Source organism: Trifolium pratense, linkage group LG7 (genome assembly GCF_020283565.1).
Source record: "Trifolium pratense cultivar HEN17-A07 linkage group LG7, ARS_RC_1.1, whole genome shotgun sequence".
In the NCBI taxonomy this organism is placed as follows: Eukaryota; Viridiplantae; Streptophyta; class Magnoliopsida; order Fabales; family Fabaceae; genus Trifolium; species Trifolium pratense.
In genome coordinates, this window is record NC_060065.1 from 18,300,975 (window position 1) to 18,320,244 (window position 19,270).

Below are 19,270 nucleotides of genomic sequence, written 5' to 3' on the forward strand. Positions count from 1 at the left end.
ATCCAAGACAAGGGTCGAACCTAAGACCTTGGTTAAGCTAAAAAAAAATCACACTATTTCGTCCAAGCGCTCTTGGTTATTTATGTATTTAGCTGCTCTACTTTTGTTTTCTATTGTTCCACTCCAGTATCAAATGGATTTAATTGCTTATATCTCTGGAAGCTTAACCATTGTGTCCCTTTAAAACCAGTGAATATGTTTATCACTAAATTGCATGCATGGAACAGTTACAATGAATAACTATGCCGTTATTACTTCATGTTTGTATGAGTTGGTCATATTCAACATCAATATTTAGTAAATCAAATATATAGGTGTACGCATGCACAGATACAAATTTAACAGAACAAGAATGAACAACTGAGCTGATATTGAATGTTATGAATTACTCTGAATCAAGAACCAGAGATCATTCCACATACTTGAAATAATAACTAAGCAATTCTGATCAGTTATATTTCCTAAAGTAACTACCCCAAGAATAGTATTTTTATCAAATAGCCACCCCCCTAAAAATAAATTGTCAGCAAATCAGTCTAATATCAGGTAAATCATATTGTTCCATCAACAAACTTTTCCTCATGCCATTTGCAGAAGCGTTCCAGAGCATCCCTCATCCATTCATGCCGGAGGCTTCCGAGTGCCTCTGATACAGCCAGCCAACTCCTATTTCTGGTATTTTGCTCAGGCCACAGCTGAAGTTCCTCCTTGACAAACAAAGCAAACATTGCTGCTTTACACCACCCTTCTGGACTGAACTCATCTTGGTGGGTCTTACTCCTAAACTCATAGCACCCAAGACAATCCTGACACACCATGTAGCAACAGGTTTCAGCCATCAGTTTGCAAGTGTATCCATCAAAATGACAAGATCAATATGAAAATTAGCAATATTAATCAGCCTTGTTTACAATTAAAATAACTAAATCAGACTATAAGTTTCAACTTCCAATCGACAGCAGTAAAAGAGTGAATCACAAGCATGCCAAGACAAATTGATAATAACAATACCAAAATCATGTAGAATCACTGACTTTTGCTCACATCTGAAATAAATGTTGGAAAAAAATATTTAAAAGTGATAATATTCAACCCTAATTTAGGCTCAAATTCACCATATTTTAAATGTTAATGTGCATTCTTGTATTTAAAAGTGATAATATTCAACCCTAATTTAGGCTCAAATTCACCATATTTTAAATGTTAATGTGCATTCTTGTGCATTCACAACCATGAAAAGTTTAGAAGACTTCGCTGCAAATACAACCAACTAAAAGCAACAAAGAATACTATGAGAAGATGATATGACTTTCTCACATGCACCAGAACATAGGTTTCCATTACGAGATCAAAGCATTCAAACTCTTAAATCCATCATGATATTACAGAAACTCAAAAACCACATATTGCAGAAGCTCTGAAGTTAATAAATTCATATTTCTCACCATTAGGTCTCCTCGAACTCCTGCTTCTTCTATAGCTTCTCTTACAGCCGCCTCCTCAACAGTTTCATCATTCTCCCAACCTCCCTTTAATGGAAAAACGTTACAATAATCAGAAAATGACATCTCCACACTTAGGGTCCATTCAAAAAACAATGAACTACTGATCTCAACCAGGTTAAGTTACAAAACATAGCATAAATTAGAAGCAATAAATAATATAAATGGACCTTACATTTAAATTTCACTTGAATAATTTTGACAGTATCATATGCAATTCAATAAATGTGTTTCATCCATAAATTCAGGATAGGTTTTTAACAAAAGAATATAGTAGGGTCCAATTATTCAATGGGCTAAAGCTAATCCTTTCAGTTCGGTAAAAGGTCCCTATACCTAATATGTTATATCAAATGGATCCTGTACAATGATGGTATCGTTAACAGAATTCCACTGATTTTACTATCTCATCAAAAGCAAAGACAAATTTTTTGAATTAATTTAACAATGTGATTGGAACAGAAAATGGTCAAGAGGTTAAATAAATCCGCTACATCTTATACACTGGGTATATGAGATGAGCAGTTGATCAAGCAAATTTATTACCTAAGCTCAAGCTTGAAGTTAGGTTTGAGAATATTGAGGCTCAAGCTAGGTTGACATAAATAGCTCATGTATGTGTATATTATAGATGTAATTTTCTTCTTTATTTATTGTTCTCTAATATTTACCATTTACCTAACTAGTTTTCAAGAGTCATATATTCAGTTGGTGACTATCAACGTAATAGCATGAAGGTATCAGCTAATACTACATTAATAAACCTTCTTTAGAATATGTATGTTATCTTTATCATAAGAGATTTTATTCTCTAATCCTAAGTCAACTTTATAGATACAAAATTAATTTTATTTTTACTTCATATTCTACAGCAGATTCCCACATCAGTCAAATTCCAAGGAAAGAAATATAGTACAAACACAACCTAAATACCTAATGCAATTGATATTCCCTTTCTACTCATTCAAAAGTAGCAGGAACGTAGGAAAAATTTCACTTATTTCTTTGGAGCAATTCATCCCATAGGAAATGAATCCATAGAGATAGTAAGCACAGTTTCCTTCCAAAAGTACAAAGTAGCATTGTGGTAAAAAAATATATAAAAAGAAAGGCCCAATCTAGCGTCAAGGTTTCCCTACGGTGCACAAGTAAAAGAATTAGTTTTTAACTAGATAGTGAAGTTCTACAGATCTTATTATATACTGTCAGCAATTAATACTTTCTTAATTCATTCTCACTTTCCCTATTATCTCTCCTCTCAACTCAGATTTGCAGCAAGCAATCAGACATGGAAGAAGCGTGAATTGCTGATATTGCACTGACAAAGAGCGCCCCTCTTTCTCTTTCGATCTCTTCTCATTTACCACTGTTGACGATGTAAGGGTTCACCTGTACTACACAGCCAAATGACCAAAGAGGTGTGTCCGGGAAAAAGAAGAGTGTTGAGGCACAAGACTAACTCTTCAATTGTTGAAAGACTTAATTTTTTGTTGTGATTTGGGTTTAGTCTTGGATGATGCAGATGTATTATTTCCTCTTCTTTTACTCTGTTCTTTTTTGTTAGATATCAAAGTTTTGTTCTTTTATTTTGATGAAGATGAAAGTTTGAATCTTTTATTTATTGAGTTTGTCTGAAATATTTTTTCATTAATTGTAGATATAAAAATTTGAGTACCATTCATTTCTAAATTTATGCAAAACCTGAGCATTACATTTTTGAGACACATTCAGTATTTAGTATTTACGTGACAAGAAATTGACATCAAATCAAATAGTGTTGATATGCAGAAGTAGAAAAAATGGTAGTGAAATCTGAAGAGGGAGAACAAACAGCGAGAGATATGTGAGGTCCTAGGTGGCGTTGTATGTTATTGATGAATGATGAAAAAGCCCATGAGAAGAAGACAAATTTAAATATAAGCAAGTGTATTTGGTTTATAGTGTGTGTAGTCAATTTAACGGTTCTAAAGGTTATGAACGGTAGGAGACCTATCAAGGTCTTCCACCCTAGCAAGTAAGACATGTAATGCTATTTTTTTTTTCCTTATCCTAAAAAACCATCATAAGTATAAGAGGGTAGTAGAACAACCAATGACAAATTCCAAATTTCCCAATACAATGACTGAAAAGAACATACAATTTCAGAGCAAATTTTCCAATATCTGAATATCATAGTAATCAAAGTATAGCGTAAACTAGCACCAATCATAACAATACCCAAACAGGTTTAAGAAGTGTTATTTCAAAACATTACCTTTGGAAACAAAAGACCTGGTCCACTAGGTGAATTAATCATAAGCACTTCAATAATCTTCTCAGAACTAGAGTCGTCGTCTCCAGAACTTTTATACCTAAAGGGAACACACCTGCAACCAAATTGACATCTTCAAAAGTCAAGACAAGCATACAAAGCCAGTCACTGATCCAACCTTATCAATTGTTTTAATTAATTTAACATCTCCTATCACAACAGATACGCCCCACGTAAATTGATTGATAACATTCAAAAGAAGAAAAGAAAAAGGATGTCAACCATCAATCAACAAATACGGACGACTTCTCGCATCTCTAGTTTTCTCTTTAATTAATAATGCTACTTTATAAAATAACACAGTGCTTCATAGATAATCAATCTATTTAGCTACAGGTTACAAACAAATCTAGACCAAGTAATCCTATCTGGTCAAAATGCCTCTAAAAAGTTGACCATACATACATATGTATACATGTACAGCACAAGTATAATCAAATACTAATTTCATACATACAAACATACATGTTCATGTACATCACAAAAGTGTCTAAAACATGAGACCTTGTGAACAAATATTAATCATTATTACATATAATCAAAATTTAATTTTCCTTAAATTAATTAAATTTCAATCAGTCATATATTATTATATTAGTATGAAATTAAATGGTAAAAATAAGCTCCTTCATCTTATACATTGACTTTCACGTGTACCCCCTTAAAATAAGCCATAATAGAGACATGCATCAACATCAACCAATAACAACCAAAACATCACCATCAACAAAAGTCACAAAACCAAATTGTATTTTTCTCAAAAACCAAAACAAAACAAACATAACTTTCCTTAAGAAAATGACATCTCCCATTTTCCCTAAGGATTCCGACAAAAAGATTCATTTTTCAGATTCATTGAATAAGGAATGTATACCGGATACACTTATATATGAGACCTGGAGGAAGTATTAATTATAATTAAAAAAATTCACAACAGAAACCATAAAAATAAAAATAAATAATAATATTGAAAAGGGTGCAATGAAAGGGGAAAATTATATTACCCAGCAACAAGACGATAACCATTCTCATACCGTTGCTGATGCCGACCCGTACGAGCAACCAAATCAGACATAATAGCAACAATCAAATTCAAAAACCCTTCCCAATCCCAATCAAAATTCAAAATTCAAAAAAAAAAAAAAACTCAATCTCGCACAATCGCGAAACCGAACAATGTAGCAATTTCCTTCGCCATTGAAATCGAAATTAAAATACGGCGCGCGCGAATCACGAAACAGTTATCGCCCGCACTCGATTACGATCCCAACAACGAACACATTTTAGTTTCTAGGGTTTGCAATTGCACAGAGAAAGAAGAAAATAGAAAAATGAAGAAAACGAGAGATTGAAAAGAAAGAAATGAAAAAGAGAAAGAAGAAGCGGTTAGAACGGATCAAAGGGTCAAAGTCACGTGGATTGTGGTCAACATATATAGGGTGGAAGTGGATACTGTGGGTGACGGACAGGGTATTAAAATGGGGTGATGAATTAGGTTGTGACACGTGGTGAGTTGTTTTTGTTGAATGAGAATGGAGGAATGTGATTGGGTTGTGTATGTGGTGGTGGCGTGGTTGGTGAAGTAATGGATTGTGATAGTCGGTGGAAGAAGTCAGCGGATTATGGAACGTCATGGGTCCGGCCCAAAGTACAGCCGAATTTGGTGATATTTTCTCTCCCCACCCCCCACGTTTCTTTTATACCCCCCTTAAATCCCAGTTTGCCCTTCGAAAATGACCACTTTTTTGGTTAGCAAATTCGGGTTTTACGAATCGAAAAAATTAAAACTTCGGTTTTTAAAAACCACTCGCTTTATCCTTCGAGTTTTACGAATCGAAGTATGTTTATATAGAAAGCAACCTCACATTCTTCATCACTTTCAATACTTCATCCCCACACTACCAAAAGAGATCCCAAAATCCAATCCGTTTTTCACTCAAATCGCTGCTTAAAATCAAGTTTGGAACGTTTGCTAAGGGTTGGAAGGCGATTTGAAGCACAATATTAAGGTAATCTTCCGTTTAATTTCTTTTATTTTCAACTGTCATACATGCTAGGTTGGTAGGTTTCTGACACAAAATCGTTCGATTTATAGAAATCGAAGGAATCCTTCGGTTAATACGAATCGAAATGACTGGAACTTTTGGTTTTGTGTTGGTTTAAACGTGTTTGCTTGCCAAGCCTAACCGAAGGATTCTTTCGGTTGATACTAACCGAAATAACTGGAACTTTAATTTTTGCAATGTAAAATTATTTGCCTTGACTGTCTGTTTTGCTTGCATTGCCTTAGCTGTTATGGATTATAGAATGTGCTACCAATTTTATATGTATTAAGTATTATATGTGGCTAATTATGCGTTTATCCCTCTTATATTATGTAGTTATGGCGGGCAAACGAGAGCTTGTGCTAGGTATCTGTGCCCCGGGAATTGTTGAGGTTCCGCCTGATAAACCTCCATCTAGACCTGTTGCATATGAGATTGATACATCAGATCATTTTTACACTGAAATGGCAACCCCTGACCGAGATGAGTTGATTAGATGGGCTCGGGAGATTGCCTTAAAGCTAAAGTTTGCAATTGTAATTGGCAAATCCGACAACGGCAGCGATAAGAGGAAGCAATATTTCAGGTTGGATTGCGAGCGGGGAGGCCGGTACGTGTCAACAAATAAGAAGTTAAAATCTGATCAAACCGGCACGAGGAAATGCGGCTGTCCATTTCGACTCCGTGGTTATTGTCATGCCGATAAAACATGGCATTTGACCGTTGTAAATGGCAAACATAACCACGAGTTGGACAAGGCAGTTGAAGGCCATCTCATTGTCGGTCGTCTCAAACCGGAAGAAAGGCAATGTATGGAGGAAATGTCAAGGAATTTGGTTCCGCCTAAGAATATAATGTCCACATTGAAAGATAGGGATCCAAACAACAAGACAACGGCAAAGCAACTCTACAATTTAAGTCATCGATTAAAACTTAAAATGAGGGCATCAATGACTGAAATGCAACACCTCTCCAAAAGACTTGTCGAGACCGGGTATTTTTTCAAACATAGGACGGTTGTTGCAGACGGATCCGAACACGTTCAAGACATTTTCTTTGCACATCCTAAATCTATAAGTTTGTTCAATTCTTTTCCTACTGTGCTTTTGATGGATTCGACATACAAAACAAACAAATACAAAATGCCGTTATTTGAGATTGTCGGATTCACATCAACTGGGAGATCTTTCAATGTTGGATTTGCTTGGCTTACCAATGAAAGAGAAGACAACTTCACTTGGGCTCTAGAGCAGTGTGTCAGTCTCTTAAGGAATGAGGATGTTAGACCGAAGGTGATTGTCACCGATAGGGATTTGGCTCTGATGAATGCAGTTTCCGAGGTATTTCCAACATCGGCTGCAATGGTTTGTCGTTTCCATGTAAAAAAGAACGTGAGCTCTAAGATGAAGGAAATTGTGAAAATCAAGAATGGAGAGAATGAGAAGCAGACTGATGTGTGGGATCAAATCACCGATGCTTTTAATGATGTGTTAGAGTCGCCAACGGAAAAAGAATATGCTGACAATGTTATGGTGTTTAGGGAGCTCTGTGCGAGATGGCCAAAGTTTTTGCGTTATGTTGAAGAGACTGTCCTAGACACTGATAAAGAAAGGGTTGTCAATGCTTGGGTAGACCAACATATGCACATGGGGAATCACACCACGAATAGAGCTGAATCATGTCATGGTGTGCTGAAAGGTTACTTGAAGGACGGTAACGGTGACTTGGTGAAAGGATGGGAAGCGATAAATAAGATGTTGATAAGTCAGTTCACTGAAGTACAAGGTGAATTCGGTCGGAGTATGTCTGTTGCGGAACACAGATACGATGATGATCCTCTTTACGCATTCTTGTTTTATAAAATCTCAAGAAAGGCTATGGATCACATTTATGACGAAGCAAACAGGGTCGAAGAATGTGGTATGGATAGCAAAAAGTGTGGCTGTGTTATGAGAAGGACATACGGGTTGCCATGTGCATGCTTGATTGCGAAGAAGATAAAAAATAACAAACCTATCCGACTGGATGAGATTCACCCTCAATGGAAGAAACTGTGTTTCGAAGATGAGCCGGCACCGGGCGACGTGGCTGACGATTATGATTGCTTGGCTGAGTGGAAAGCAATTCAGGTTATTACACATTCATAAATATAATGGTTACATTTCGTATACCTTTTTATTATGATTTTAATTTTACATTATGTGTATAATGTTACACTTTGTATACAATTAATTTTAATGAGTTTGATTTTTTTTCTTTCTTTGTAGGAACGATTAAAAACAGCCGATGTTAGCGTGAAGAATGATATTAGGAATCAACTTCGTCTCATTGCATATCCAGAAACCACCTCTGTGAAACCTCCGCTTCAAAAGGCCAAAACAAAAGGTGCTAGAAAGAAAAAATCAGTTCGTGTCACAAGATCCACGAGCAGGGATAAGTCTCGGTGGGAGCATGTTGATGATCATATTGCAGCTACACAGGCATCTCAGTCGCAAGCAACAAAGTCAAAGCCGTCGACTTCACAAACAGTGCCTGAGGTGCCTAAAGAACTCGTCATCAGTACTTTGACTCCAGCACCTCCAGCACCTCCTGAAATTCCTTTTATCAACCATATGCCGAAGTTCATGCACCCATTTATTGAAGATATTATTGACGTTCAAGGTGACGGTTATTGTGGATACCGTGTGGTAGCTTTGCACCAAAAAGGAAATCAACAAGATTATGAGTTGATCAGACTGAACATGGAGAGGGAGCTGAGATTGCATAAGGAATCATATGTGGAGTTGTTCGATACTGAGCGTTACAAGTATGTCACGGATGCACTTTTCCCACCACCGAGAAGGAGTAAACATGCTATTGCAACCAAGGACAAATGGTTTACTTTTCCGGATATGGGTTACGTTGTGGCTACTCATTTTCAGAGGGTTGTTGTTCAACTATCAAATATGGAAAAGTGTGGAGCATCTAGAACTTGTTTCCCATTGCGTGGCAAACCTCCATCAGACACGTCAGACTTGGATTCCAAGATTATTTGCATCGGCGCGCTCGCTGACCACTTTGTGTTAGTGCGATTGAAAGTAGGATGTCCGATACCTCCAACGGCTCATCAGTGGAAAAACTCTTGTTCCGAAGAAGCTGCAGATTGGGAGCCCATGTTTTTGGATAGAATGCAAAAGTTTAGTGAGCTGTTGACCATTGAAAGAGCAGGCGATGACTTAGTCACGATTGGAAAGGGTAGCAAAGACGATCCGTTGGAATTGTAGTAGATTTTAGTAGTTTCATTTTGAATTAGCTAAGCGCATTATTTTTTGAAATGGTAGCTAAGCGCACTATTTTTTGAAAGGGTAGCTAAGCGCATTATTTTGTGATGTATACCATGCCGATTATGCTTTGTAACATATTAACTTTGTATGCGCAATTTACACATGAACCTTGGTTATGAAATGTGGTATTATTGTATATTGAACTTTGGTATTATTGTTATGAAATATGATTATGAAACTTTGGTTATGAAATGTTGTAACAAATTGTATTTAGCCTGATATAATTTTGGAAATGAATTGAAAGAAAAAACAGGTTTTGACCTCGACGATTTTGAGGTGGTTCTGCAAGTGATTCTGCATAACCTGGCCTTGTTTCTGCATAATTCGATCTTTATCAACCGAAATGTTCCAGGAATTTCGGTTTATATTAATCGTAAACTATGTTTCGGTTTCTGCGAGTCGAAAGAAATTTAAATTTTGCGAAGGGGGTATAAGAGACTTGATGGGGGGGATTGAAGAAAGGTAGGTATTATGTGAAAAATGATCGAAATTGCACCGACAAGTTTTTGTGGTCGATATTGTACCGACAATATTTTGTGGTCGATATTGCACCGACAATATTTTCGTGGTCGATATTCGTGGTCGATATTCGTGGTCAATATTGCACCGACAATATATGTGGATATTATTGATTTCTATGTATTATAAATACGTATAGGGAGAGTTAGAAAATAATTGAAATCGTTTTCTACAAAATGAGTACTTCAAAACGTGTTGTTAAAAACAATTTAGCGACTTCTTATCCATTTTCAATCAAGTTTCGCGGTAACGACGAGTTGTTCTGCGTTGATTTGAAAAACACTTTAACAACTCTTCAAACTATCAAAAATACGATTGAAGTCATGTATCGCTTCAAATACGCTAGACAAATCAAAATAGACAAACTAGCGTATTATGAGTCATATATCGATCTGGCAGCTGACCATGTTGGAGGATATGATGATGCACCACGGAAATACGAATGGAAAGAGTTGAAAGATGATGAAGATGTGAGAAAAATGTTCGACTGGATTGAAATTGATCCGAAATATCCACGTTTGTATGCTACCTTATGTTGTTGATTTTCCGTTTATGTTTTGATTTTCCGTTTATGTTGTTGTTGAATTTTATATTATGCTACGTAATTTTCAGTTAATGAATGTTTGAATTAACAATGTAAGTTGTAAGTTTTTTAATTAATCAATATGTGCAACAATAACCATCACCTACCATTTAAACTTCACCTACCACATTAACCATCACCTACCACATTAACCATCACCTACCACAATAATGTGCAACAATATGATCTATAAATTAATTTACATTACCACATCTTTTTTCAACACTCAACTCACAAAAAAATGGATGTCTCACTCACACAACACATGAGATCTACCCTTGCAGCAGTTTACTTCAACCACGAAAAACCAATTTTGTTTCGCATTAACGATGGTGAAACGTTCGATGGTCTGAAACAACAACTGAACGAGCTGAATCGTACCACCAACAACCAGAACGATAACAGAACAGTTTCGAGTCTCAAGTACCGTAAACCGTCGATCGGTCCCGACGGACGCATTTCCTTCACCGATATGATGCTTGAAAACAATGATGATATTGAAACTATGTTCTCAATTTTCGAGCAGTATAGCAACAGGGGGCCTATCGAATTAGATGCAACGCTGACAAGATCTGTCGAAGCCATCCTTGCTAGCCTTGTTCGTCCGGAAGATCGAAATCATGTTTCCATTTGATGCGTTGTAACAATTTCATTCCGATGTAATTCCTAATTTCCGTTTATTGTGTTTGATTTGTCTAATTTCGTTTTAGTATTAAAGTTCGTTTCAATATTAGAGTTCTATCGAAACAATTTTAATATCGAGTTAAATCCTACCATTCTTCAATCATACCATTCTTCAATCCCCCCCATCATGTCTTTTATACCCCCTATATACATGAATTTCGAAAAATATAACTTATTTCGACCCGCAGAAACCGAAACATAAGTTTCGATTGATACAAACCGAAATTACTGGGAATTTAAACAATTTCGAGCCGTATAAACCGAAGTATATCAGGCCAAAAAACCAGTCAATGTGAGTCTCTGCCTTGCACAACCTCTACACATTTGAGGTCCAAACCTGTTTATAACACATTTTAGTATGTTATATATGACAGAGCATCAACATATTAACCATCCAATCTAAAAATATTTTAGCGATTAATAAAAAACGTAACAACCGGTAACAAATTACGAATTAAACGATACTAAAATACGTAGTGTACTACATCCGATTGTCATAATCAAAGTTACATCAAAAATAAAAACAAACATCAGAGTTTATAAACAACCACGTCAACATTAAAGTTACAAAAACAAACAAAGTCTACCCCCGAGTGTGGTAGCGTGTCCCCTTCCCCCGCTTAATTCGCCTATAAGCAAGTATCGGATTAAGCAAATTCAGAATCCGCTGCAAAGTACCATGAATTGGAGTTCCTTCAACCGCCTCACCATCGCGAACTGCCCTTTCGACCTCAACCTTGACACTCCGGCAAACTTGCATTAGATTAGGGTCATTTCTTGCTTCCGCCGCCTCTATTAACACCTCTAAATTAGGTGGCCTTGGTGGTGATTCAGGAGCTTCTACGGGTCGCATAACTGGATGCGACACTCTATAAAACCATGACATATATCCGGGTTCAGTGTCCCACGGGCTTGTAACAGGCCGACCCCTCATCTCTTCATCTATCATTCTCAGCTCCAATTCTTCCGTAAACACACGATCTATCTCACACAAGTTCATCCCCGGCGTTGCAGACATACTCGGGTTTCTTGGAATGCCTTGCACATGTTGAAATTGTCTTAGCACACGTTCCGGCAAATGCTTGGCTTTCAATTTACCACACCTTAACCATCCAGAAAACCAACATGCATTTATCAAAGGTCGCACTTGTCGGTGGGCATCATACGGGCTGAACACGCAATCGTAAGTTTGAATATTGTCCAAACTGCTTCTATATCCAGCTGCATCCTTATGTCCTTGCCCAGGAACAACCTTTGAATTTAGTGGCATGTTCGCTGTATATCTAGGAGCCTCCACCCACACACTAAGTCTCGGAAAGTGCGCAATAATCCATCCCTGAAAGTATGACGAACAAGATTCATTATAGCCAAACATAGTCTATGTGACAAATTAGACAAATACAAATAATATCTTATATAACGCTCAGATATTTTTACCTGAAGAAATGACATGTAGCCAGCCATCTGAGTCGTGCTAACCGCAGATCCGTGATCCAAATAATGCTGCAGATGAACAAGAGCAGCAGCACCCCAATTCCATTCATGAACGCATGACAAATCTTGAAAGTACTGCAAATACACAACATCCGCGTAGTAACTGCTCTTGTTGCTGAATATTGTACAACAGACCAAATGTAGCATAAAAGCCCTTACGCTCCTCTCCCTGTAAAGCCTAACAACATGCGCCGGCTTATTTTCAGCAATCGCTCTTTCAGCAGACGTCTGGTTTGTTGTGTATAGAGTTTGCAGGGTAGTATGCTTCAAATGTACCCCGTTGGTTTCGGCAAATGCTTTATCAATATCCTCTCGCTCAACTCCTAGATATGAACTAACCATGTCAGCCCCTTCTCCCCTTGACATCTTCGTATGGTTCAAAAACTTTCCTTGGATTGGAAGATGTAACAGACATTGTACATCGTCCAATGTGATGCCGAGCTCACCTAACGGAAGGTGGAAAGTACTTGTTTCCGGATGCCATCTTTCAACAAATGCCCATATAACCCCATAGTCAAGTACGCTAAAATTGACACGGGTAAGCGGCTCCAATCCCGATGCTTCTATTGGATCCCAAAACCACCTCTCACTACGAGGCGGTTTGACGATGTCCATAACCTTTTTCCCGCTAGCTTGGCAACGCAGAGTCCTCTTTAAAACCTGAAAAATTCCAACAACACAAAACATTGAAAACTTAATTAACATAATCACAGTATTTAAAACAATTAATACATTTAATAAAACAATTAATACACTTAACGGTACCTCGTGATCATCTGGTTCTGCATCCCATATCGGAACCGCCCTATGATTTCCGTATTGTGTTAATAATGACATATCACTTGGTCCTCCTCCATAACCCTCATTTGCTGCATCTCGTCGTGGTTGCCGTGGTCGCTGTTGCGGTCTCCGTCGTGGTGGTTGTTGCGGTTCTTCAATTTGCGGTTCATCAGGTTGCGGTTCATCAGGTTGCGGTTCTTCAGGTTCGCCATACTCGGCATCCTGATTTAGAAATTGATCCGCGTCAAAATCATCATCCTCAGCAGCATTTTGTGCTTGGCCTAAACGTGACCGTGTACGCGTACGCGAACCACCCGCCTCAGCATCATGTGTCCCTCGCGCGGGAATTGGTCCTTGCTGCTTACTACGACCTCGTTTGGCAGGGCGATTTGCAGCAAGCTCTCTACGAGCGGAAGCATTTGCATTGCTTGGCTTGCCATGTCTACCTCTCCCAACATTTTCTTCCATATTTATCCTAACATGGAAAAATATCTTCACACTCAATACAATCTTATAAACTATGATAAATTCAAACTATAATTCAATCAACATTTAATCCTAACACCTATGGTTAACATTATTCATATGGAAGCATATTGAATTTTACTTACACATTTTGTCAAACACTTAGTGTACACCATAATACCATCTAATTGCATACACAAATTAAACCTAATATCACATGCATTCATGTTAACATCTAACTAAACTAACAACTAACCATTAATCAACAATTCAAACATAGAATTTTGAGATAGAAAATTACTCAGGGAGGGAAAAAAACGTAGAAAAGAGTGAATGTGATAAGAAAAACATGGAATGAGAAAAGAGTGAATGTAAATGCATGGAACTTACTTGATTAAGAATGGTTTGAGATAGGATGTTGAAGTTTTCCACAAAATCGCTCTCAAGAAGAAGAAGGAGTGGTGTTGTTGGTGTTTAGAAGAAAAAACGTAACTGAGAGGTTATGAAATGCTTCTGTTTCTATATCAGTTAACTTCGGTTGACAAAACTCGAAGTTAAACGCGATCGATTTCTATTAACCGAATTTTTTTAAAGTTCGATTCGTATAACCCGAAACACCGTGCAGGGGCAAAAACGTAAGTAAGGGGGGTATAAAAGAAACGTGGGGGGCCTAAAGAGAAAATATCGAATTTGGTCCCTGCTTCATTGATATGCGTAACGGACTTCGCCAAAAATAAATACTCTAGTTGGAGGAATTTTTTCCATTTCCCAATATAATTTTTTAAAAAATTTTACACTTATTATTTACTAGTCGCCAGCCCGTGCATTGCACGGGTTTTGTGGAACGCTATAATGAAGCGAATCAAGTGAAGGATCATATCAAATTTTATAGTGGAGCTTTCAAGACCTATGATATGTATAAAATTAAATATTTGCCTAAAAGCACCCTTAATTTAATTTTCTAATGTTTAGATGTGCATCTCAAATAATATAAACTAAGTTGGTCAAATTTTTTCATGAGTAGTACGTTAAGATGATGAAATTTAAAATCATTCATATAATCATTGATAATAGGATCAAGAAGTACATTGCATAATCGTTACATCCAAAAGAGCAAACAAACTTAAAAACGAAATCATAATAAGTACAATACAAAAGTGAACCACCATATTGTTGGATGACTCAGTCACATCAAATTTTCTAGTTGAGCCTTCAAAGACCCGTGATATGTATAAAATTTAATATAAATGTTTATACTTCAACCTCTACTTATAGAAAGGTTACATCCAAAAGAGCAAACAAACTTAAAAACCAAATCATAATAAGTACAATACAAAAGTGAACCACCATATTGTTGGATGGCTCAGTCACATCAAATTTTGTAGTTGAACCTTCAAAGACCTGTGAGTGACATGTATAAAATTTAATAGAAATGTTTATACTTCAACCTCTACTTATAGAAAGGTTTATAATTTTTTCACGATACTTCGACCTTCGAGTATTGATAGAGAGATTCATAATTTACGCGCTATGTAACACCCCGAACTAACTACCCTTAAAAACGTGATCTTAAAAACTTTTTAAAGATAAGTAGCCGGAGCGCTACGGAAAAACATTTTCAAAACGATCGTGCACATGACACGAAACGTCGCAGCGGAAAACATTAAATAAAGGATTTCAAAGCAATGAACAAAATAGTTCAAAAGATAATTCATCTACATAAAACATAAGTTAAGATGTTCGCATCGATATACGACGGAATACATACGATCCCCGACTCGATGTTACAAAATACCAGAGCACTAATATACATCACAACCAAACTAAACTTAACAAAACTATACAGAGGTAGCCTACACTAGCTCCTCACCAAAAGTGCTCCACACCAAAACGATCTGCAGCTAAAACTCGTCGAAACCTCGACCTGAATACCTGAACCCCCAAAGGTCCAGCACATAACAATTATGTAGAGAGTTAGTAAACATAATCACATACATACGAATATAGAAACGCACCTATATTCAACCTATCACGTAATACTAACTCACACACATACCTCAATAAGTAATACACCAGATAACACATACTCACAAATACACAACCAGATAGTTTCACGTCGTTTCGGACAACACCAAGAACTCACATAACACATAACACATAATTGCACATTTACTCAAATGCGACTAATGCCAAACATTCAATGTCATGCCAACCTAGACACGACTAATGCATGTGGTACCATCTTCTTTATCAAGGAACTTTCCATTGATATTCTTCTTTATTGGACAAGTCCAATATCCTTCTTTATCAGACAAGTCTGATATCCCTAATTAATGCATGAATTTATGAATGTCATGCATTTACCAAACATATGATAATCACTTAGCACGAAGCTACTGCTCACTACATGGATAACATAATCCATTAAACTTCTTTATCAGACAAACTGATATTCTTCTTTATCGGACAACCCGATATACAAAAATACATATACTTCTTTGACATTTTATATAAATGCCATCACACAACACAAATATTAAACATATAATAATTCCAAACCAAAACGAAACCAAATACATGGATACACACACTTTACAAACATTAACAAAAATTGCTGTCGCAGAGGCCTTCGCTAAGCGAGGGCTTAGCGAGACATGGCGAACCTCACCAGGAAGTCACCTGCTCATGGCGAGCATTGGCGAGCTTCAGCGAACATGTTCGCTACAGCGAACTCCTGGTCGCTTAGCGAACTACACCAGAAAAATATATGTTCTTGAGTTTCAATAAGGCGGTTTAACCTTGAATCCACTCAAAAATACATCTAGACATGTTATAAATTCTTATAAACAGCTAATTCAAGCATATATGGTATCAAGGAACATTAATCATCCCTTCCAAACATCCAAATACATCAAACAATCAAAATCATGTCAATTTCTTGCAAAATAAGTAAAGTTGCATAAACATGCAAAACCATCATCAAACATATACATATTCCCTCCTAGATGTTCATTAAGCATACTAAGATGAAAAGACATGTTTATGATAAAGAAATTTCACCCAAACCCCAAAGAAATTGGATGAGAGAGTTTAGGAATGGAGGCTAGACACCTCCCCTCTCTTGGATCACCCAAGCTTATGCTTAACCACTCTCACCTTAGATTGAATGATGATTCTTGGCCTCTAAATCTCTTCTCCTTGCTCGTGTTCTTCTAGCCAAAACCCTAGCTTAGCTTGTTCTTGCTCTTGCTCACTCAAAACTCAAAGAAATGAAATGAGATACTATTCATTGGTTTGACTTGGTTACTTATACCACTCTCCATGGACCTTGAACCAAGCCCAAAGGCTTAGGCCCATCAAGCTCTATCACACGCCCCAAGCCCACTAACATGGCAAAGGTTTCGCTCACAAACTTATGTTCGCGATAAATAATTATAGGTCGCGTAAATAAATATTTAACACTAACCCAAAATATATGCAAATATATAAAATATCAATTTACTAAAAATCGGGTCGTTACAACTCTACCCCCCTTAAAAGAATTTCGCCCTCGAAATTACCTAAGAGATAAAACAGAGAACGAACCCTCAACGCGGCATCTTCGGTTTCTTGCATACCGGACTCTTGTGACCTTCCTCGCCACAATTGAAACAAAACACTTTCACCCGACAAGCATCGGCCTTGTGCCCAAACTGTCCACAATTGAAACACTTGTCGCTTCTCATCGGGCATTCATATGACATATGACCCCGCTCTCCACATTTGTAACAACTTCCACTTCCTTGCTTCTTCTTTCCACTTCCATTGCCCTTGTTCTCATACGGCTTACCACGATCCAAACCTTTTCCTTTCCTATCATTCAGAACCTTATAGTAGTTGGTCTTGGCTTTGCTATCTTCATCACAAATCCTTGCCTTGGTCATAAGGGTCGGAAAATCCCTGATTTCAGAAAATCCAATCAAAAGCTTGATATCCGGACGAAGTCCACTCTCGAACTTGACACACTTATCCTCTTCGGCTCCCACCGTGTTGTAGTGTGGACTAAACACACACAAAGCTTCAAACTTAGCCGAATACTCGGCGACCGATAAATTTCCTTGCTTGAGCTCCATGAACTCGATCACTTTCTTATTCTTCTCATCAGCCGGAAAGTACTTCCTTAAAAATTCCCTTTTGAAAGTTTCCCAAACGATAGCAACACCGTCCACTCCTATCCTGAGTCTCACATTCCTCCACCAAACGATTGCCTCCTCTCTAAGGGCGTAAGTTCCCAAAGTAGTCTTGTTCTCCTCAGAACAACCCATTGCTTCAAAGATGATCTCAACCTCATCTAACCACTTGATAGCCCCCTCCGGGTTATAGCCTCCGGTAAACAAAGTTGGTTTATGCGACATAAACCTTTCCAATCTTTTCTCACTATCCCTTCCCGGGTCATTATCCCTTACCACCAATGTAGTCAAAGCAGCCAAAGCTTGTGCAATCTGAGCGTTGGTCCTAGCAGCAGCCATGATTCCTGAACGAATCACAACTCGACGTTAGAATGTATTAACAGTGTACCCAACACATGCTTCATACAAGAGAAAGAAAATCCTAATGGCTCACATGAACCGACCTGCTCTGATACCACTATTGTAACACCCCGAACTAACTACCCTTAAAAACGTGATCTTAAAAACTTTTTAAAGATAAGTAGCCGGAGCGCTACGGAAAAACATTTTCAAAACGATCGTGCACATGACACGAAACGTCGCAGCGGAAAACATTAAATAAAGGATTTCAAAGCAATGAACAAAATAGTTCAAAAGATAATTCATCTACATAAAACATAAGTTAAGATGTTCGCATCGATATACGACGGAATACATACGATCCCCGACTCGATGTTACAAAATACCAGAGCACTAATATACATCACAACCAAACTAAACTTAACAAAACTATACAGAGGTAGCCTACACTAGCTCCTCACCAAAAGTGCTCCACACCAAAACGATCTGCAGCTAAAACTCGTCGAAACCTCGACCTGAATACCTGAACCCCCAAAGGTCCAGCACATAACAATTATGTAGAGAGTTAGTAAACATAATCACATACATACGAATATAGAAACGCACCTATATTCAACCTATCACGTAATACTAACTCACACACATACCTCAATAAGTAATACACCAGATAACACATACTCACAAATACACAACCAGATAGTTTCACGTCGTTTCGGACAACACCAAGAACTCACATAACACATAACACATAATTGCACATTTACTCAAATGCGACTAATGCCAAACATTCAATGTCATGCCAACCTAGACACGACTAATGCATGTGGTACCATCTTCTTTATCAAGGAACTTTCCATTGATATTCTTCTTTATTGGACAAGTCCAATATCCTTCTTTATCAGACAAGTCTGATATCCCTAATTAATGCATGAATTTATGAATGTCATGCATTTACCAAACATATGATAATCACTTAGCACGAAGCTACTGCTCACTACATGGATAACATAATCCATTAAACTTCTTTATCAGACAAACTGATATTCTTCTTTATCG

The 19,270-nt window shown here is 37.4% G+C and overlaps 4 protein-coding genes across 5 annotated transcripts; 2 read left to right on the forward strand and 2 right to left on the reverse strand.

Annotated features, from left to right (window-relative positions):
- Positions 1–227: 227 nt before the first annotated feature.
- LOC123894606 (nudix hydrolase 16, mitochondrial) lies at positions 228–5,217 on the reverse strand. The gene is made up of 4 exons (XM_045944653.1): positions 4,818–5,217; positions 3,757–3,868; positions 1,446–1,529; positions 228–806 (listed from the first exon to the last, which is right to left on the reverse strand). The coding sequence occupies exons 1-4, from the start codon at positions 4,886–4,888 to the stop codon at positions 552–554; spliced, it is 522 nt and encodes a 173-aa protein (XP_045800609.1). The 5' UTR covers positions 4,889–5,217; the 3' UTR covers positions 228–551.
- Positions 5,218–5,590: 373 nt separating this feature from the next.
- Positions 5,591–9,121, forward strand: LOC123895990 (PKS-NRPS hybrid synthetase cheA-like). The gene is made up of 3 exons (XM_045946449.1): positions 5,591–5,822; positions 6,195–7,987; positions 8,126–9,121. Exons 2-3 carry the CDS (start codon positions 6,197–6,199, stop codon positions 9,119–9,121), a joined length of 2,787 nt encoding a protein of 928 aa, XP_045802405.1. The 5' UTR covers positions 5,591–5,822; positions 6,195–6,196.
- A 1,403-nt stretch (positions 9,122–10,524) lies between these two features.
- Positions 10,525–10,917, forward strand: LOC123895991. The gene has a single exon (XM_045946451.1). The coding sequence runs from the start codon at positions 10,525–10,527 to the stop codon at positions 10,915–10,917; it is 393 nt and encodes a 130-aa protein (XP_045802407.1).
- Positions 10,918–11,414: 497 nt separating this feature from the next.
- LOC123894607 (protein MAIN-LIKE 1-like) lies at positions 11,415–14,388 on the reverse strand. 2 transcript variants are annotated; one of them, XM_045944654.1, is made up of 4 exons: positions 14,097–14,388; positions 13,227–13,716; positions 12,405–13,121; positions 11,415–12,303 (listed from the first exon to the last, which is right to left on the reverse strand). In XM_045944654.1, the coding sequence occupies exons 2-4, from the start codon at positions 13,707–13,709 to the stop codon at positions 11,551–11,553; spliced, it is 1,953 nt and encodes a 650-aa protein (XP_045800610.1). In that variant the 5' UTR covers positions 13,710–13,716; positions 14,097–14,388; the 3' UTR covers positions 11,415–11,550. The 2 variants fall into 2 exon arrangements, with proteins under 2 accessions (XP_045800610.1, XP_045800611.1); XM_045944655.1 differs by lacking the exon at positions 14,097–14,388 and having other exon boundaries at positions 13,227–13,847.
- Between the last annotated feature and the right edge of the window lie 4,882 nt (positions 14,389–19,270).